Genomic DNA, 21,726 nt, shown 5'->3' on the forward strand with positions numbered 1-21,726 from the left:
GGTTTCAGGAACCATGACCATTCACCTTTGGCCTACACTGCCTGTATGTAACCCTCCTCCCTGTGGGCACTCAAGCATGGGTGGGTATTTAGTTTTTCTCAATTCCCACAGCATGAAAGAAAAAACAAACAAAGCAAAACACGTTACTGTTTTTATCTTATATTCCCTAACATTCAAAAAGAGTATTTGGTCATCAATGGAGGCCTCAGCTTGACACGAGATCAAATGCACAAGCACCGCTTGGCATCAAACTGGACCAGCAAACTCGGGCACCTGCAAAGGTGGGCAGGGACGCCAGGCAGGCAGGCGGGCTCTGGCCAACTGCAGAGCACAGGAATGCAGACAGGCAGCAAGGGTTGCCATATGGGCCCAGGGTGGCCAGATCTTCTTACTTTTCAAGAAAAACCAGAAACCCAGGTTTTAATATGAACTCTAGATTTTTAAACATTAGCAGTTCGTTCTAAAAACTGCTTTAAGAATATTCTATCCAAACACTACACGTCTGTGGCTTGATATGGTGCTTGGGCAGCCTGTTCCTGAATCTGGGGAGTAGGAGGTGGTTCCAGTGGGTCCCGGCCCGAATCTGCCACTCATTAACTGCTCCCTGGTTGGTTGCGTCACGTCCCTCCCTTGGGTTCAAGTCCTTAGGTTCAAAGTGATGTACCTGCCTAATCACTTTGATTGACCAGTCCAGGCTCCAACTTCCTCATCTATAAAATGCAGATAGTAACACAACCCTGCTCATATGGCGATTATGGGAGTAAAGGAGATCCTGCAGGCAAAGCATCTAACTGCAAAGTAAGCATTTGGTGATAGATATCAGACACGATTAGCTGTAAGCTTGGTGCCTCCCTCCTCACCGTCATTCACAATTAATCAGCAAATCCTGTTAAATAGGTCTCCTAAAACCCTCTCCAGTCTATCCTCTTGTTTTCATCCCCACTTTCTGTGCCGTAGTTCATAGCCTCGTCCTCTCAACTCTGAACTGTTCCTTACATCGATCTAATGAACATACCTCCTGCTTTACTGAGCAGGGGACTCTGTGCCAGGGAGCTACTTAGTGTCCCACTTTGACCCACCCTCATACTGCGCCCAGCTGATTCGATCTCTCGGCTCAGCAAATTACTTAAAGCAAAGATCTGCTGGCGTCATTCTCCCTGTCACCTACAGAACAAAGGCCAACTTCCTTAGTCCTGCATTCAAGGCTGTCCCCAGGCTCTCCCCCAGCTCACATCCTACCGGTCTCTATAATCCTCTCTCTGCTCCGGCCACACCAAACTACTTTTCTCGCCTTTTCCAGAACGAGCCACACGGTTCCTGGTCATCATACATCAGCAACACTATTCTTTCTGCTTAGAATGTTTGTTTCTCTTCTTCTCACCCAACGTCAACCCCTTCTCACCCTTTGAAGTCCAGCCCTAAATGGTCATCCCCACCATGAAGCCTTCTCTGATCAGCCCCCTAACCAGCCCCCAGAGTCAGGCCCTCCCTCCTCTGCGTTTCCCACCACACTTAGTACCTATGTCCCTTCAAGCCCATCTCACAATGTGTGGTAACTGGCTTACTGAGACATCTGTCTCAACGTGAGATAGACAGGAGGCCAAGGGCAAGAACCTGGTCCCTTATATTTGTTGCATTCCCAACTAGCACATGGTGAGTGTTCAGTGCTGGCTGAATGAATTAATGGGACCAAGAGGGCATTTGAACAAAAGCCAAACAATGATGTCATTTTTAATACAACCTGTTGTTAGAAACAGGGATCTTTGGGAATATGCAAAGAAAGAATAATAAAAATACATAAAATCACTCAGGAGCTCTTAATTCCCTGTAGTGTGTGCATTTTGGTTAAGTTTAGTAAAAAAGGGTATTATATATATATGTAAAGTTGTAACTACCCAGATGATTGAAAATATCTGCACTTACAAAGCGGTGTCACAGTTTCTTGATCTTCACTTTTTCTTTCTGTGGTCTTGGTGGAATGCATCTGATATTCCAGGAGAAAATGTAATCCAGCCAAAGAACAAGTCTGATTATTTGGTTCACAATTTATATACTGTGAGGCATAATCTGAGAGACCCACACAACCGAAAACTGCTCGTCTTGACCTGGTGCCTGTGCAGGCTTCTTATAAGAAAGGCAACAATTCCTCGGTACTCAGATAATCACCAGAGGAGGCCAGCAGTGGATGGTCTTGGGAAGGCAGAGATCTGGGAAAGAAAATAAACATCATTTTTTTTGGCATATATGTTCTTAAAAACTTGTCTCTGAAGCGCTCATTCAACAAGCATTCACTGGGACTTCCCTGCTGGTCCAGTGGTTAAGACTCCGCACTTCCACTGCAGGGGGCGAGGGTTCCATTCCTAGTCTGGGAACTAAGATCCTGCACACCTTGCGGCAGCCAAAAACAAAATTTAAAAAACAAAACAAACAAAAAACAAAACAAAACAAAAACAACAAACATTCACTCAAGGAGTGGAAGGGTGGCTCCACGGCCTCACTCCCAGCCCCCCAAGCAGGATGGCAGACCTCGCTTTGGCAGGCTAGGAGAACAGGTTGTGGGGTTTGGCTAGTAAGAACAGAGGCAGTTCAGCAGGGTGGTTTCCCATGCGGGTCTGGGGTCAGGCTGCCTTGGCTCAGGGCCTGGCCCGGGGAAGTTTCTAGTTGGTAGAGCTGATAGAGTGATAGTTCTTATCTCAGAGAGTTGTTGGAAGGAATAGATGATAGAGAACATGTAAAGCGCTCAGCATGGTGCCTATGAGATGATTCTGATTATTATAAGAATTCAGTAAATGTTAGCGATCCTCATTTGTTAAAAACATCCTACTAATAGGCTTAAGCCTTCTGCAGCTTATCTTTACAACTCTTCCCACACCCAATATCTCTACTTTATTGTCTTAACTATGAGATCAGAGCTCCTAGAGAATGGAAGAAAGAGCAAGCTATAAACTTCTGACCAATAAATAAGCAGAAATAATGGAGCCAAAGAGAAGAAAACAGCCCACATACACTGAACACCTGGTTGTGTACAGTGGCTCAAGCATAAAATAGATCTGGATGCTTGATGGCCATACTTGAAGGGAGATAACGAAGGGGCATGCCTTTGAACTGCTGAAGGAAATTCTTTACCTAGACGAGCCAAGACAAGTGTGGAATAAGACATTTTCAGGCATCTGAGCCTTCAAAAAGTCTGAGATATTCTAAGGAACAGCATAAATTATTACAGCAACTTCTCAATAGATGTTAAATAGTATTAAGACAGGTAAAGTCACTGAATGTGAAGGACTGATTCATACCACAAATACATGCTGAGTGCCTGTGATGTGTTGGTTAGACAGTGGATTAGAACAAGTAACCCAGCAGACATACGTCATTCCCTCATGGAGCTTACATTCTAGTGGGGAGAGATAGATAGTAAACAACCACAGAAGGGAAACTCCGATTCAGATGAATGCTCCAGAGAAAGAAACTGGGCCAAAAGCCCCAATTTTGGGTATACAAGAACTATAGCACATAGAACATCCAGCTAAATGACATCATCTAGACGCAATCAGATAAATCCAGAATGTTGGCCATCTATAAGAATACAGGCCAGAATTCGTTAAAAAGTCAAAGTTGTTAAAAACAAGTGGGAGATTAATGTAGATTAAAGAGTTAACAATCACATTCAACATATGAGCCTTGATTGGATCCTGGACCACGGGAAAAATTTTATAAAAGATATTTTGGGGACAAGGAAGGACATTTGAATATAGATTGAATATTAGATGATATTAGAGAATTATTCTTAATTTTTAATTTATTAAATTTAAAAAAATTTTAATTTGCTTAGGTATTATGGGTATGTAGGAGAATGTCTCTATTCTTAGGAGATATATGCTGAAATATATAGACATAAAGCAAATAGGGCAGGGCTTCCCTGGTGGCGCAGTGGTTGAGAGTCTTCCTGCCGGTGCGGGGGACGGGGGTTCGAGCCCTGGTCTGGGGGGATCCCACATGCCGCGGAGCGGCTGGGCCCGTGGGCCACAGCTACTGAGCCTGTGCGTCTGGAGCTTGTGCTCCGCAACAAGAGAGGCCGCGATAGTGGGGGGCCCCGCGCACCGCAGTGAGGAGTGGCCCCCACTTGCCGCAACTGGAGAAAGCCCTTGCACAGAAACGAAGACCCAACGCAGACAAGGATGAAAAAAATAAATAAATAAATAATAAAAATAAAAGAATTCCTTTAAAAAAAAAAAAAAAGCAAATAAGGCAAACTGTTATCAACTGCTGAATCTAGAAGAGAATATTTAATTGCCTATTGCTCTAATCTTTCAACTTTTCTGTATATATTAAAATGTCCAATATAAAAAATTGGATAGGTCTTCCCCGGTGGCGCAGTGGTTAAGAATCCACCTGCCAATGCAGGGGCCACGGGTTCGAGCCCTGGTCTGGGAAGATCCCACATTCCGCGGAGCAACTAAGCCCGTGCGCCACAACTACTGAGCCTGCGCTCTAGAGCCCACGAGCCACAACTACTGAGCCCACGCGCCACAACAACTGAAGCCCACACACCTAGAGCCCGTGCTCCGAAACAAGAGAAGCCACCGCAGTGAGAAGCCCATGCACCGCAACGAAGGGTTGCCCTGGCTCACCACAACCAGAGAAAAGCCCGTGAGCAGCAACAAAGACCCAACGCAGCCAAAAAAATATATATGTATATATATATACATATATATATGTAAAACTGGATAAAAAGGAATGGAGGAGAAGTAAGCATAGATAACTTTTTGGAGGAATTTAGCTGTGAAGGGAGCGTATTAATTTCCTAGAGCTGCTGTAACAGATTACCACAAACTCGGTGGCTTAAAATGACAGAAGTTTATTCTCTCACAGTTCTAGAGGCCCAAATCAAGGTATTGAGAGAGGCCACACTCCCTGCAGAGGCTCTAGGGAAGACCCCATTGTGTGCTTTCCACCCTCTGGTGGCTATTAACATTCCTTGACTTGTGGCTGCCTCACTCCGGTCTCTGCCTCTGGGGTCACACTGCCTCCTCTTCTTCTGTGTGTGTCTGATCTCCTTCTGTCCCTCTCCTTATAAGGACACCTGTGCTGGCATATTGGGCTCACCCAGATTATCCAGAATAAGCTCCTTCTCTCAAGGTTTTTAACTTAATCACATCTTTCACCATATAAAGTAACATTCACTCTTCTGCCACAGGAGTAATAGTCACAGGTTCCTGGGGTTAGGAAGGGAATATATCTTTCGGGGCCGCTTCTGTGCCTAGCACAGGGAGGAAGAAAAATGGGACCGTAACTAGAGGGGAATGTGGAGCCAGAAAAGGTTTTGTTTGTTTTTTTTTAAGATACGAGAAATTATAGCATATTTACAATAACTGATTTGGGACAGTTTGTTGTACACTGCAGTAGCAGTACAATAATACAGTTGATTTGTTCATCGTGTTAGCCACTTGCACACAGGAAAATTCATAAAGAAAATAGCAAGGCCATCATCAAAAAGCCTACAAATAATAAATGCTGGAGAGGGTGTGGAGAAAAAGGATCACTCATACATTGCTGGTGGGAATGCAAATTGGTACAACGACTATAGAGAACAGTATGGAGGTTCCTTAAAAAACTGAAAATAGAGTTACCATATGATTCTGCAATCCCACTCCTGGGCATATATCTGAAGAAAACTATAATTCAAAAACATACATACACCTCAATGTTCATTGCAACACTATTTACAATAGCCAAGACATGGAACCTAAATGTCCATTGACAAATAAATGGATAAAGAAGATGTGGTATGTGTGTGTATGTATGTGTGTATATGTGTGTGTGTGTGTGTGTGTGTGTGTGTGTGTGTAATGGAATATTACTCAGCCATAAAAAAGAATGAAATAATGCCATTTACAGCAACATGGATGGACCTAGAGATTATCATACTAAGTGAAGTAAGCCAGACAGAGAAAGACAAATTTCATATGATAACGCTTATATGTGGAATCTTTAAAAAAAAGAAGATACAAATGAATTTATCTACAATACAGAAATAGACTCACATAGAAAACAAACTTATGGTTACCAAAAGGGAAAGGGGGAGAGGGATAAACTAAGAGGAGAAAAAAAGAAAATAGCTAAGTACCCTCAAGATGAAAATAACAGTTACTCTCTGAGAATTTGATTAAGAACAATGAAAAGGTAATGGAGGAGAACTTTTGTCAAACATGGCAGATTGAACAAATATATATGTTTATCTCCAAACCCCACCAAGATGAAAATAAAGGAATAAATGTGGTATAAAACCACAAAGACAGGGGCTTCCCTGGTGGCGCAGTGGTTGAGAATCTGCCTGCCAATGCAGGGGACAAGGGTTCGAGCCCTGGTCTGGGAAGATCCCACATGCCGCGGAGCAACTAGGCCCGTGAGCCACAACTACTGAGCCTGCGCGTCTGGAGCCTGTGCTCCGCAACAAGAGAGGCCGCGATAGTGAGAGGCCCGTGCACCACGATGAAGAGTGGCCCCCACTTGCCGCAACTAGAGAAAGCCCTCGCACAGAAATGAAGACCCAACACAGCCAAAAATAAATAAATTAATTAATTAAAAAAAAAACTTAAAAAAAAAACCACAAAGACAAAAGGAGCAGGAGAGCAGACAACAGTGGATCAGAGAGGTCAACAAAATTTTGGAGATGGAGGGGGAACTAACTTAGCAGAGTGTGGGAAGCTGGGACCTAAAGAGAATACAAACCAAAAGAGTAACAGTTCACTCTACTTGTCCCCCCAAAAGTTCAGGACCTGAAGGGACCAGATACCTCAGGTGGAAGGAGAAAGTCATGGAGCTGAAAACAGGGAAATTGATTAGAAGTCTGTATATAAATCAGTTAAACTCACAAATCCCTTCTCCAGCCCTTTATAGCCTGGCAATGACCCCCTTGCGGGATATCAGACGGTTTATTCTTTGGAGAAATTGAGTCTGCAAAACATTGACTCAGGGCCACCAGGCACAGCTGAAAGTAGTGGTGAGCACTGAGCTGAAAACAAAAGGACTGGGTGAAAGTAGGCGTGCTGAATGTTGGATCCAAAACCCTATCCCCCTTGCCCTGCTGCCAGAACCTCAACAGTGGTGACCATGCAAATAATCCCCAGATAGGAGACTGGAGAATCTTCTCTGGAGAAACTGAAGAGTTCCTGCAATGTGATCTACAGATTCTGACGTTTGAGGGTACCCACTAAAAAAACCCCGCTGCTCCAGTCACCTTAGAATGAAGCCCATCAATTAACAAGCCCCATCTGTGCACCTAGAGTTTCCAATTAGCTCTGCTCAGTGTCCTGTTCTTACATATGAATAGACAAATATCAAACATTTGAGGAAAACCTCCAACAACACACACACACACACACACACACACTCACACTCACACACCAGAAAGCGTGGAAGGGAATTCAGAGGAAACAATGTGAAAACCAGAAGAAAACTTAAAACCAGGAAAATTCCTCAGAGAGCTAAGAGCACATGTACATGAAACAAAAACAGAAATGCTATATGTAAAATAAGAAGCAATCAGTGAACAAGAGAGTTAAAATTAAAAATCTAATAGAAAGGATAAGAAGATAAAATTAATAACATTTTCTATCCAGAGAGTAGAAGAAAAAGAGGGTGACATAAGTAGAAAGAAAGATGAGTATAATGCAGGCTCCCACACCCTGAAAACCACAGAAAATGGGGTGAGAGTGCAGGTTGGGCTGTGGTGTGGTAGAAAACAGGTAATTTACATATGAAAGGAAAACAGGTCACATCCATAGAGTTTAAAAAAGAAGACGAACAAAACTGTACTTATAAACAGCAGCACTTGGAAGTTAGAAGAGCATGCCTTTGAAATTCTAAGGAAAAAACATTGCCAACCTAGAATCGCACACCCAGTTAAACTATCAGTCAAATATGAGAGAAGAATCAATATTTTCAAATAGATAAGGTGTTACAAAGTTTACCTCCCGTGGTTACTTTCTTTGGAAGCTATTAGATGATGTGGTTGACCAAAATGAGGCTGTAAAACAAAAAAGGGGAAGAAGATCTAAGATCCAGGCAGCAGGAGAACCAACACAGAAAAACAGAGAGAAGTGTTAAGAAGCTCAGGAAAGCAGCTCTGGAACAAGCCTAGAACGAGCCACCCTACATCAGACCCAGAGGACAAAGGACTCCAAGAAGGAAATTGCCAGGAAAAAAAAAAAAAAAAAAGGAATTGATAGATTATCTGTTAGATTTGACTATATGAACAAAAATAAGGCATAGAGTTTAACAGCACTTTTGGAGATGGGAAAATTAGGTAGGGGTGTGTAGAAAACTTAACAATTAAAAAACATGAGGCTATTATAAATTTGTGTTATGAGACTTATGATATGATGAAGTTTCTACCCCTCAGAAATTGTATAGACTTTAAAAAGTATGTGGAGGAGAAAGGGTGACGTATTCCTTTCATCCTAAGTATCCATGACTGCTTTTTGCCACCTCTTAGATCCCTACCCAAGAGTCTTGATATTGATGCCTTGACACTAGATACTCAGAGAATCTTCTCTCTTCCCTGGGTGACAATGGATGCTGGATGACATGTGGAAGACATAAAAGAAAGCCCCAAAGGAGACAGACACAAGGGGAAAAGTCCATGTGATTAGATGCGTCATTAAAAGTCAAAGATGGAAATAATAATAATAATACAAAATAATTGAGACCACTTCAAATTCAAATTTGATGTGGAGGTAAGGGGAACTTGTGGAAATGGTGATCATGGTGAAGTGATTAAAAAGGTGGAGCCCAGGGACTTCCCTGGTAGTCCAGTGGTTAAGAAACCCCCTTACAATGCAGGGGACGGGGTTTGATCCCTGGTTGGGGAACTAAGATCCCACATGCCGCGGGGCAACTAAGCCCACACGCCTCAACTACTGAGCCCGCATGCTCTAGAGTCTGCGTGCCATAACTAGAGAGCCCACGTGCTGCAATGAAGATCCCTGCGTGCCACAACTAAGACCCGATGCAGTCAAATAAATAAATAAATACATATTTTTCAAAAAATAGTGGCGCCCGGGACTTCCCTGGTGGTGTAGTGGTTAAGAATCCGCCTGTCAATGCAGGGGACATGGGTTCAATCCCTGGCCCGGGAAGATCCCACATGCCGCGGAGCAACAAAGCCCATGCGCCACAACTACTGAGCCTGCGCTCTAGAGCCCGTGAGCCGCAACTACTGAGCCTGCATGCCACAACTACTGAAGCCCACGCACCTAGAGCCTGTGCTCCGCAACAAGAGAAGCCACTGCAATGAGAAACCCACGCACCGCATCGAAGAGTAGCCCCCACTCGCTGTAACTAGAGAAAGCCCATGCGCAGCAGCGAAGACCCAAGGCAGCCAAAAATAAATAAATAAATAAATAAATAAATAAATGTATATATTAAAAAAAAATGGTGGAGCCCAGCAATTATTCTGGATACAATCTGGGGGCTAGTTAGAGGGAAGATCAGGGAGGCTGGGCTCAGTCCAGATATACAGGGCCCTGCGAGAGGCCTGTCCCATTACACTGTAAAATTGGCTACATGGGAGAGGAGGGTACAGAAATAGTAAAGGAAATAACTTTAAAATCCAACAAACATAATCACTATTGTGGGATTTGGCTTCTTACTTTTTTTCTTCACTTCTTTATTTTCTTATCTCTGCTCTTGCCTTTGTCACTTTGGAGCCCTTCATTATTCTTTAGGATCCTCTCTCAGAAACTGCACTCCAGCCTGCATCTCTGTCCACAACCTTCATGACCTATCCTTATCCTGCTGTAACTTTCCATTTTTCTCACTATGCATTCTCCTACATCTCATAAACCCAATCATGTGTTAAACTAAATCCTTCTAGCCTATCCTAAATCCATTTCTCAAACATTTCTCTGTAAGCTCCTCAGTCACAGCTCTTTTCCAAGAAACCAATGTCCACTTTTCCTCTACCTATCAACACATTAACAAATCTTCTCTTTCTTCTCAAAATGTTCCATTTCCCTCTTTATCACTCTTCTTCACTTCCTTTGGTCCTGGTCTCCGCCTTCATCCCCAGTAGCTCTTCATTCCCACTCTCTCTTCTCTTAGGCAAAGATGCTCTCCTTTCCCTCTCATATTTACCCCTTCAGGGTCAGTAACTTTCTGCTTGTCTCTAATTTCTCCTCTCTGACTTGCAATACTTCCCCTATCTCCTTCTCTTTCCTTCTTTACCTTAAATCCTTCATCTGCCTCATTCACTGGTACCTTTGTCTATAATCTTTCTCTTCCATAGAAACGGATTCATCAATATTATCATTCACTTCATCCAAGACATCCTCCTCAACCTCCACCCCTTCCTCAATCTCTTCATTGTTCTCCTCTACCTTTTCAAAAGGAATGTCCATCTCAGCATCAGTAATTTCTATCAATCTTTCATCACCAGTAACTTTCACCACTCTTTCAATTTTCTGTTCATTTATGCTCCCCATTCTTGAACCCTACAATTTCTCTCCACTAGTCCCCAGCTTCTCTCCCCTGGATCCCCGCCTTTCCCCGCTGAACAGCAGCTTCTCTCCCCAGGATCCCCGCCTTTCCCCGCTGAACAGCAGCTTCTCTCCACTTGACCTCAGCTTCTCTCCACTCGACCTCAGCTTCTCTCCACCTGACCTCAGCTTCTCTCCACTTGACCTCAGCTCCTCCGCATTCTGCCCTAGTTCGTATCCTCTGGATCTCGAGTCCTCTCCACTGGTTCCCACTCCAGTAAACTTCAACCTCTATTTAAACCCAAATCCCCCCCTAGACCCCGCTGTAGTCCCTGCATTCTCAGATTCAGCCTCTATTTCGTGTCTGACTTCTTGCTTTCCCCACACCTCTAGTTGTCTTTCCGCAAACCCGCGGAAGCCTGTAATGCACTTGCTACACTGCGCACTCGTTTCACATCCATCCTTTCCTGACTCCGGCCTGACTTTCCTCTCAAGACTGCCTTTTCCACATCTTCCAGTCTCCAGTCCTCAGACTCAAGCTTCGGGTCCCACATCCTAGGCTTTTGCGTGTTTCTACCCAGGAGCTCCATTCTCTTCCCGATCACGATGAGCCCGTTCCAGGGCATCCACAATTTTTCTCGCATCGTCTGCGCCCCTCTGCTTCCAGGCTCCAGTTGCGACCGCCCGCGGGTCCGGGCCTGGCCTCGGGCGCCCTGGCCGCGGGCCCTGTCGCGCCCCCTCGCCACCCTTTGCGGCTTACCCAGCCACTCCCTCATGTCCCAGAGCGGATGTCCAAACGGAACCCCTTTCTCCAAAGACATTAGCCCTTGTCCTCGTCCCTAGTCCGCCACCCCAACCCCGGCTCCCCATTCCCCTCACCCACGCCACCCTCCCACCCAGCCCTCTGGCCTGCCGCCCCGCCCACCACCTGGAGGGCGCGAGACTACGGTAGTGCGCACGCGCAGGCCGCGCCAGGCCATTAGAAGGCGCGGCACAGAGGGGCGGCGGGCCGGAGTCAGCCAGCCTGGGGCGTGGGCTGACGCGACACTAGACCTCTGCGATCCTAGAGGCCCCCCGCCGCCCCGACTCCATCCCCCACGCTGTCGCTTGTTCCCGGCCCTCTCAGTTCCGCGCTGCCCCTTAAAAGCTGGGGACTGGGCACAGGAACGACAGGCGTTGCAGCCAATGGCGTCCCGCACGGTAAAGCTGCTACCCAATCAAAAGGCGCGGCTGCGAGGGAACGGCGTGGAACCACGCCCGGCTCCAGGTGACTCCTTGGCAGGGAGGGGAGAGTTCCTCTGTCAGCTGATAGGATCCCCGCTGGGTCCGTTTCTCGGGGAGATTTACCGGGGACCAACCTACGGGAGCGCGCGGGCAGTGACCCGCCGCGGAATTCTTGTGTGCTGTAGTCGAGAACGAGAGTGATGGAGGAGCATCGAGAGGCTGGGAAGGAGAGCAAGGTAGAGAAAGGATGCAAACACCCTCCCAATCTTCACCTCACTCCATGATACCCAGTGATGCCCAATCAGGGAGTGGTGTGTGTGTGTGTGTTCGTGCCCACGCATGAGCCAGAGAAAGGCGAGACCTGAGCAAGGGGGTGGGGCGCTTCTGTGGCATCAGCATGGGGGCTGGTGAGGATGCCAAAGGAGGCAGGGTTTACCGTGGCCCAGACAGATGGAAAAGGACCCGTCACTCTTACTCATCCCCTCCCCAGGACCGACTCATGCTGGTTTGATGGGGAAGAAGAAGGAAGGATGTTAGGGATTGAGAAGGGGCTGGAGCACCCTACTCCTTTCCCAAGATGGGGGAATACTGTTCAGCACTAATGGCTTCACTTGTGTATCTATGTTCATGTAATCATGAGACCATTCATTCTTTCCTCTTGACTTCATTCAACAAATAGTTTCTGAGCATCCTTGTGCCAAGGATGGTTAGGGGTGGGGCATACAGATGTGCACACTTTTAGGGGTAGGAGGAATGTGCCTAGTGGTCTGTGACTGAGGATAAGGATGGAGCAGCTGTGGTCCACCTTTGAAGTCCCATCTCCCTCAAGCAGTTACCAAGCAGGAAGGAGACAGGGGACTTGGGGGCCTATTGCACCAATGAGCCAGACTTTGGGGGTGGGGGGCAGTTGGACGGAGGAAGAGCCTGCCATGGGGGTGTTGGAGAAGCCAAGAAGTGAGGAGTGGGGATCAAGTGGAATTTGAAGAAGTGAGAGGGGTGAGAGACCAAAGTATGGAACAGAAAGCATCTGTTTCAGTGTTTATCTATGTTCATATTCACGGTTAAATTAGTTAACACAGGGACTTCCCTGGTGGTCCAGTGGTTAAGACTTTGCCTTCCAATGCAGGGGGTGCAGGTTCGATCCCTGGTGGGGGAGCTAAGAGCCCACATAGGTTGTGGTCAAAAAACCAAAACATAAAACAGAAGCACTAATGTAACAAATTCAATAAAGACTTTAAAAATGGTCCACATCAAAAAAAAAATCTTTAAAAAAATTAGTTAATATATATAAACTGCTTAGAGCAATGCCTGGCATATAGGTAGAGCAAATATAAGTGTTAGCTATTATATTACTACTACTGTTACCAGTAATAGTGGATGCTATGTGTTCTGAGGATATACTGGACTGTCAAACTGAAGGGTGCACCCCTAACCTTTGTAGATGCCAGACTCTTTGAAAATCTATTATTAGACCATGTCCTCCAGAGTAATCATTGCCTTCTTCAAAATTATCCTATAAATATAGAGAAATGAAAAGAGTAATAAATGAATATGTAAGTAAAAATATGACAGAGAAAATGAAATAACGTAAAATACTTGACTAATCTAACAGAAATCAAGAAAGAAAGAATAAAGCAACTATACTCCAATAAAAATTAATTTAAAAAATAAAGAAAGAAAGAATAAAGGAACAAAAAACAGATGAGATGAAGAGAAAACAAAAAGTAAGATGGCAGGTTTATAGCCTACTATATCAGTAATTACAATAATAATGAATGGAACAAAAACTACAGTTAAAAAACAAACATCTGGGCTTCCCTGGTGGCGCAGTGGTTAAGAATCTGCCTGCCAATGCAGGAGACACGGGTTCGAGCCCTGGTCCAGGAAGATCCCACATGCCGCGGAGCAACTAAGCCTGTGTACCACGACTACTGAGCCTGCGCTCTAGAGCCCACAAGCCACAACTACGGAGCCCAAGTGCCACAAATACTGAAGCCTGCGTGCCTAGAGCCTGTGCTCTGCAACAAGAGAAGCCACGACAATGAGAAGCCCGCACACAGCAACGAAGAGTAGCCCCCGCTTGCCACAACTAGAGAAAGCCCGTGCACAGCAATGAAGACCTAACACAGCCATAAATAAATGAATAAATAAATAACTAAATTTATTTTAAAAAATCTTCAGATTGGATTTTTAAAAAACAACTTAATTCTGTTAAAAGAGACATACTTTATAAGGACACAGAAATATTGAAAAACTGATGGAATATATACACTATCAGCACACTAACAAAAAGAAAGCTGGTGTGGCTTTATCAATTTCAGACTGGAAGACAAGAAAGAAGTATTACTAGAAATAAAGAGGAACATTTTATAATGATTAAAGAGTCAATTCAACAGGAAAACACTCCTCAATTTTATGCACCTAATAACAGTTTCAAAATATGCAAAATAAAAAATTACATATGCCACAGAGCAGCTAAGCCCGTGCGCCACAACTACTGAGCCTGCACTCTAGAGCCCACGAGCCACAACTACCAAGGCCCACGCACCGCAACGAAGAGTAGCCCCCGCTCGCCGCAACCAGAGAAAAACCGCACACAGCAACGAAGACCCAACGCAGCCAAAAATAAACAAATAAATAAATTTATATATATATTAAAAAATTACTGAGAAAAATTAAAGACCTAAATCACTGGAAAGATATTCCATGTTCATGGATTGGAAGATTCAGTATTGTAAAAACGTCTGTCCTTCTCAATTTGATCTATAGATTCAATGTAATCTTAACCAAATCCCAGAAAGTTTTTTGGGGGTAGAAATTAACAAGCTGATTCTAAAATTTATGTGGAAATGCAAGGGACCTACAATAGCCAAAATGATTTTGAAAAAGAACAAAGTTAATTCTACCTGATTTCAACGTTGCCTGTCAATTACAGTAATCAAGAGAGTGTGATATTATCAAAAGTATAGATATATAGATAAGTGGAACAGAATAGAGAATATAGAACTGATCACACTTATGAGGTCAATTGATTTTCTACCAAGGTGTATACTAAAACAAATCAATAGTGAAAAAATAGTGTTTTTAAACAAATAGTGCTAAAATCACTGGCTATATATAGGGCAAAAATGAATCACAACCCATACCTTACACTGCATACAAAATGAATGAAATGGATCATAGACCTGCATATAAATATATGAAAATGGATCATAGACCTAAAACTGTTAATTTCTAGAAGAAAAAAATAGGAGAATATCTTCATGACCTTGGGGTAGGAGTGCTTCTTCAAGAGTACACAAACCACAAAAGAAAAGATTGATATGTTGAGCTTGTAAAATTATAAGCCATTAATAGAGTGAAAAGGCAACCCATAGAGTAGGAGATATTGGCAAAACATATGACTGACAAAGGGCTTGTCTCCAGGATATTTAAAGAGTTCCTACAAATCAATAAGAGAAAGATGATCTGATTTTTAAAAGAGGATGGCAGGGAGGAGCAAAAGACTTGAATAGGCACTTTACAAAAGAAGATATCTGAATGTCTAATAGGTACATGAAATGGTGTTCAATATCATTTCTCACCAGGGAGTACAAGTTAAAGCCACAATGCACTATTTTTTTTTTAAAGATGTATTTATTTATTTGGTGGTGCTGGTCTTTGTTGTGGCATGTGGGATCTTTTAGTTGTGGCATGCGGGATCTAGTTTCCCGACCGGGGATTGAACCCGGGACCCCTGCATTGGGAGCATGGAGTCTTAACCACTGGACCACCAGGGAAGTCCCCACAATGCAGTATTACTGTACCTCCACCAGTAAGGCTAAAATTAAAAGGACTAACAGTTCTGGGGGGCTTCCCTGGGCGTAGTGGTTGAGAGTCTGCCTGCCAATGCAGGGGACACGGGTTCGAGCCCTGGTCTGGGACGATCCCACATGCCACGGAGCAACTAGGCCCATGAGCCACAATTACTGAGCCTGCGCGTCTGGAGCTTGTGCTCCACAACAAGAGAGACCGCGATAGTGAGAGGCCCGCGCACCGCGATGAAGAGTGGCCCCCACTTGCCGTAACTAGAGAAAGCCCTCGCACAGAAACAAAGACCCAACACAGCCATAAATAAATAAATAAATAAATAAATAAATGGAGCATCACGTTTTAAAAAAAAAAGGACTAACAGTTCTAAATATTGGCAAGGATGTGGTGCAACTGGAACTTTCATTCAATGCTGGAGGGAGTGTGAATTAGTACAGTCACCTTGGAAAACTGTTTGGCAGTATCTATGAAAGCGTTTTAAACACATGCCTACCCTCTGACCAAGCCATTCTCGTACCCAACAGAAATGAGTACTTAGGTCCCTCAAAAGATATATGCAAGAATGTTCATGGCAGCTTTATTCATAATAGCCCCAAACTTGAAATAATCCAAATGACCACCAACAGTAGAATGGATAAACTACAATACGGTCATATGATGGAACACTACATAGCAATGAAAAAGAAACACTGCGCTCAATGACATAGATGGGTCTCACTAAAGAACATGGACACAAAATAGTATATACTGTGTAACTGCATTGATATGAGGCTCAAGGCCATGTAAAATTAATCTATGGTGCTAGAAGTCTAAGAGTGGTCCCACAGTGTCCCAAATAAGTGCTAAAGCCTGAGGAGAGAGGGAGGCCTCTGGGTGTGAGAGGTGGGCAGGTGCCAGTTTATATACTGGTGAGTAGTACTTGAAGGGAGAGTGGCTTCTGAGCCTCTACCTCTCTCCCTAGTACCTCTTGGCACAATGGTGTGGACATAGCAGGTGTTCAATAAATGCTTGTTGAGATAGCTCAGTGTAAGAATGAACTAGTAACTTGGTGCCTCAGGGACCTTTTCACTTAGAGAAATACAAGTGCTTGGCCTCCAAGTCAGTGCCTCTTGGCACCAAACGTAGTGAATGGAATGGTCTCAGGAGCTCCTCAAAAGGGGTGGGACCGTCTCATCCAGCTCACTTTACACCTGGTGAAAGGTACCTGAGGTAACCAGCTGAGAAGGGGTGGGCAGGTAACTGAGGAAGTGCATGGGGTTTGGAACCGAGAAACTCTGTTCAAATCTGGCCCTGCCACTTTGCAGCTGTGTGATCTCGGCCAAGTTATTTCACCTCTCTGGTGGTCGCAGCTTCCAGGCCTATAAAACGGGGAGAGTTCTGCCTACTTCAGAGGATGGAGGTGTGGGAAAGTGTCATTGTGAATCCCTGAGCAGTGACTTATCAGGATCCCTCGGGAGGTGGGGGGGAACAGCCGGCGACCCCAGGGCGTGGGGGAAGTAATGCTGCTGAGGTGGGCTCTGCAGGAGGACCAGGAGCCTGCGGCGAGGATGGGCGGGGGGGGGCCGTGGTCAGTCATGTCAGGGACCTCCCTTCCCCCACAGCCCTCCTCCATGTCCGTGGACCTGCAGGGAGACAGCTCCTTACAGGTGGAGATCTCTGATGCCGTCAGCGAGCGGGACAAGGTGAAATTCACTGTTCAAACCAAGGTGAGGCTGCGCGGGAGCGGGCGTGGGGGAGAGTGGGGTTCACATGGCTGCTTCAGGAGCCTGAGGAGCCTCCTTCCCGCAGCCTCTGCTCGCCTGGCGCGCAGATGCCAGCGCAGCCTCTGGGCCCTGCCCCTCAACCTGGCTCTTGGCCCCTGGCCCTCTGAGAAAGAGGGCATCTTGTCTAGTCTCGTACAGCCTCTGCCTAAGGCCCCAAGTCCTACCATCCCCTGTCCACCCTCCTGAGAGTAGTCATGGACGTGTGAGCCCCAACTTGGGCCTCCCCTGGGATGTGGGATTGGCGAGGCCCAAAAGTGGGTGCCCAGGAAGCTTGGTGGGTGTAGGGTTTGGGCAGGGGAGGAAAGACACCTCAGATAGGCTCCCCGGCTTCCAGAGCTGCGTCCCTCACTTCGCCCAGACCGAGTTCTCAGTCGTGCGACATCATGAGGAGTTCATCTGGCTACACAATGCCTACGTGGAAAACGAGGAGTACGCCGGTCTCATTGTGAGGAGAGGCCGGCCTGGGCACCCGGGGGAGGCCGGGAGGCTGGGCCAGGCTTCGGGTTGCGGGTGACGGCCTTCTCAACAGCGAGAGGACTTCCAGCTCTGTCCCTCCTTGGAGCAGATCCCCCCAGCCCCTCCAAGGCCAGACTTTGAGGCTTCGAGGGAAAAACTGCAGAAGCTGGGTGAGGGAGACAGCTCTATCACGCGGGAAGAGTTTGCCAAAATGAAGGAGGAGCTGGAAGCGTGAGTGCCACCCTCCTTTCCTGTCTGTGACAAAGCCCCAGCCCAGCCTCTCCTGACAGCCCCAGGGTTTCTCCCCTGACTGTCCCCCGTGGATGTTTAGGACCCTGCTCCTCACTCCAGGGCTGCCGAGGGGCAAGGGGGCAGGAGGGGGGAAGGAGGCAGGGAGGGCCCGTGAGCTGCCTGCCGTCCTCTGCAGGGAGTATCTGGCCATCTTTAAGAAGACAGTTGCGATGCACGAAGTCTTTCTGCAGCGCCTGGCGGCCCACCCCACCCTGCGTCGAGACCACAACTTCTTTGTCTTTTTGGAATATGGCCAGGATGTGAGCTGGGGTCCCCCCTGGGGGTGGGGGGCAAGGTTCTAAGCGGGCTCAGGCCTCTATCTCATCAGCTCGGCGAGTGGTATATGCCCGGGGTGGGAGGTGCAAATGCCCACCCTGACGTTGCACCCTCCCTACGTGTGCCTCAGCTGAGTGTCCGAGGAAAGAACAGGAAGGAGCTCCTTGGGGGGTTTCTGAGGAATATTGTGAAGTCTGCAGATGAAGCCCTCATCACTGGCATGTCAGGGCTCAAGGTGACTTGGGGGGGCCCCCTCTCTGGATTCAACCCAGGGCCTCAAGTCCCCAGCAAGGATTAAGACCCTGGGTGCCTGTGGGAGGGAAGCCACTGATGGGGCCCTGCCTAGAGGGAGATTGTGCCACGCCCGGGAGCCCGAGGCTGCGCTGCTCCTGGTGACTCGGTGTGAGTGGGTCCTGTCTGGCTCCCTTAGGAGGTGGATGACTTCTTCGAGCATGAGAGGACCTTCCTGCTGGAGTACCACACCCGCATCCGGGACGCCTGCCTTCGGGCAGACCGAGTCATGCACTCTCACAAGTGTACGCAGGGCCCCAGGGACCCTGGATTCTCCCCAGTGGCCCTACTCCCCAGGGGAGAGGAGAGAGCAGGAAATGCCCTGTGTCTGTCCGTGGCCACAAGCACCAGGGGTGGGGCTTGACGTGCAGACCAAGGGGCTCTGATAGAGGGCTCTTCCCCAACAGGCCTGGCAGATGATTATATCCCTATCTCAGCTGCACTGAGCAGTCTGGGAACACAGGAAGTCAACCAGCTAAAGACGTGAGGACTCCCTCTCGCCCCTCTGCCCTCTTTCTTTGCCTGTAATACTGTGTCTGTCCATGAGGGGTCACTCCATGGAAGCCTACTATCAGCTCTAGTGGGAGATGCAGAAGCTCCTCTTGGGCTTTGGGAGAGAAAGAGAGGGAGGGTTCCCCAAGGGGGACCCAAGGGCAGGGAAGCTTTAAGCAACCCCTAAGACCCCTGCCCTAACTCCCCCCCACCGTCTCCTAGGAGCTTCCTCAAATTGGCAGAGCTCTTTGAACGATTAAGGGTGAGTACTGCCTTCTGTGTTGAAAGGCCACCCAATGATCCTTTGCAGGGAAGAGAGTGTCCCGGGAGAGGGGGAAGCTGCAGAGTGATAACTGGGGCTCAGTGAGGCCCTGGACTCACTCTCCAGACTAGTTTAATAAGAGATGGAGTGGAGACAGGCATCCAACCTCAAGTGTGGGTGTGTGGTGATGGGGGAGGAGGTGGGAGGTGGGCTTGGCGAGGCACTTAGAAGGATGTGCCGCGTACCTCTGGCAGATCGTTCTGTGCTGCCAGCATCCTGCCCCAGACACACTCTTCCTGAACTCCTCTCCAAGAAAGTCACCGGAGTGTGCCAGTCTTCCTAAAATGTCCGTTGGACCCCATCTCTTCCCTGCTCAGGGCCCTTCAGTGACCCTATCCCTCCTAGAAACTACCCAAGACACAAAGCTCAAAGTCCCTAGCTTGCATCTTAAGCCTGTTGTGATCTGGCCCACTGCTGCCCAAGTGCCCCACTGAACTTATGGTTCCCTGAAAACATACCAGGCCTGCACAACTGCAAAGCCTTTGGCTGTTGTCTAATCCCTACTCAACCCCCAAGATCCAGATCAGATGCCACCTCCTCTGTGAAGCCTTCCCTGGCCTGCTCCCCTGAACCTCAGGGCTTGACATAGCGTGGGTATCAAGTGACCCTACTTGGTATTTAGATGAACAGCAGCACCCCCAGTCCTTAGCTGCCCCCGCACCAGCTCCCTCCCCAGCCTCCACTTTCCTGATTCAGAAACTGGAGGGCCGAGTGGCTTCTGATGAGGACCTGAAGCTGTCGGACATGCTGAGGTACTACGTGCGCGACTCACAGGCAGCCAAGGTGAGAGGTGGCCCCAGAGCAGACCTCAGGGCTGGAGCCACCAGGGAGGGCGGGCAGGCAGGCAAGGGCCGTGGGCCAGGGATCCTGTGCCCCTGCCGGCCCCAGGGCCTGCTGTACCGGCGGCTGCGGGCGCTGGCAGACTATGAGAATGCCAACAAGACACTGGACAAGGCGCGCACCAGGAACCGGGAGGTGCGGACCGCCGAGAGCCACCAGCAGCTGTGCTGCCAGCGCTTCGAACGCCTCTCCGACTCAGCCAAGCAGGGTAAGCCCCACGGCCCTGGTGCCCCTGCCACTGCACTGCTGACCCTGCCGGGGTCCCCATTCCTCTCTTCTCCAGAGCTCATGGACTTCAGATCCCGCCGCGTCTCCTCTTTCCGCAAGAACCTCATGGAGCTGGCGGAGCTGGAGCTCAAACATGCTAAGGTGAGCCCTCCAGCCTCCCCAAGCCTTCTTGCTGCTTTCCTGGCCTCCCACCCCTGGGCCTCTAGGCTCTTATCAAGTGTCTTGGTGCATGGGGGGGTGCGGTGGAGCTTGGGGGGAGGTTAGGCTGCCAGGAGCAGCCCCAGCTGTTCAGGGCCACACAGTTCCCCATCTTGGATCAGGACCATTCCCTTCTGTCATTGGTAGTGAGGCCTCAGTAAATGGTAGCTGTTATTGCTGAGGACAGGGATGGGGACAGAGGAGCTATCCAAGGTGGGGTAACAGAGGCGGTAGCAGCAAATGGGAGACATCAAGAATCTCTCCTCTGCAGGCCAGCACCCTGCTTCTCCGGAACACCCTTGTCATCCTCAAGGGAGAACCTTAGAGCCACCAGAGTCCCCCCAGACCTCCCACCCCAGCAAGATGCCTCCTTCCCCACCCCAGGAGCCACTCACCATGCCCCGTGACTTCTCAGGGCAAGGCCCACCCCCACCCCAAGGTGCCAGGCCCTGCAAGATAGGGCAGCATGGGCACCACACTTGGCCACAGGTAAGCAGAGCCCTCACCTGGGGAAACCCAGGGGCCCTGACCTCCCTCCCCAGAGGCTATGGGGCAGCCGCAACCCACCTCTGGCCCCCCAAATTCATTTGTCTCCAGCTGGTTCACAAATAAAAAGCCTGGTTCTGTAGCAAGGAGGCTTGCTTGTCCTGACTTCCCAGTTGGAGGGCCCACCAAGTACATCCTCTATCGGGGCACCATGGTAGAGACCAGATCCGGGGGGGACACCCCTGCAGTTTCTTCAGCCACTTTTCAGAGTGCCAGTAGTGCTCTCTGTGGGAAGGTACAAGACCCAGAACTTGGAATCCAGGAGCAGTGTTCAAGGCGTGCCAACACCCTCATAAACCCTGGCACAGACCACACATAAAACGAATTACAAATCCTCTACACCCATTTCCTAATCAGTAAAATGGAACTACCCCTTCCTGCCTCCCTACCAGAGATACTGGCAAGCTCCAAGGAACTAAGGAACCAGCTCTAACTCCAGGAGGCTTTTTTTAGTTGATTGGGGCAGGGTGGGGGCCGGGTATAAATCCTCCATCACCACCACCCCTAGGGCAAC

The 21,726-nt window shown here is 47.8% G+C and overlaps 1 protein-coding gene and 1 long non-coding RNA gene across 6 annotated transcripts; one reads left to right on the forward strand and one right to left on the reverse strand.

Moving 5' to 3' along the window:
• Window positions 1-221: 221 nt before the first annotated feature.
• On the reverse strand, window positions 222-11,295 carry LOC118898814. Its single transcript, XR_005020823.1, has 3 exons — window positions 9,651-11,295; window positions 1,924-2,207; window positions 222-391 (listed from the first exon to the last, which is right to left on the reverse strand). It is a non-coding gene; the product is annotated as an uncharacterized LOC118898814 (long non-coding RNA).
• A 222-nt stretch (window positions 11,296-11,517) lies between these two features.
• Window positions 11,518-21,492, forward strand: SNX32 (sorting nexin 32). 5 transcript variants are annotated; one of them, XM_036859175.1, is made up of 13 exons: window positions 11,518-11,935; window positions 17,111-17,215; window positions 17,607-17,717; window positions 17,838-17,959; window positions 18,156-18,279; window positions 18,426-18,530; window positions 18,726-18,831; window positions 18,994-19,069; window positions 19,301-19,340; window positions 20,097-20,183; window positions 20,263-20,448; window positions 20,524-20,609; window positions 20,938-21,492. In XM_036859175.1, the coding sequence occupies exons 1-13, from the start codon at window positions 11,900-11,902 to the stop codon at window positions 21,071-21,073; spliced, it is 1,320 nt and encodes a 439-aa protein (XP_036715070.1). In that variant the 5' UTR covers window positions 11,518-11,899; the 3' UTR covers window positions 21,074-21,492. The 5 variants fall into 5 exon arrangements, with proteins under 5 accessions (XP_036715070.1, XP_036715073.1, XP_036715071.1 ...); XM_036859178.1 differs by having other exon boundaries at window positions 20,289-20,448; XM_036859176.1 differs by having other exon boundaries at window positions 20,097-20,448.
• Window positions 21,493-21,726: the final 234 nt, after the last annotated feature.

The sequence above is a fragment of the Balaenoptera musculus genome, chromosome 8, assembly GCF_009873245.2.
Source record: "Balaenoptera musculus isolate JJ_BM4_2016_0621 chromosome 8, mBalMus1.pri.v3, whole genome shotgun sequence".
NCBI lineage: Eukaryota > Metazoa > Chordata > Mammalia > Artiodactyla > Balaenopteridae > Balaenoptera > Balaenoptera musculus.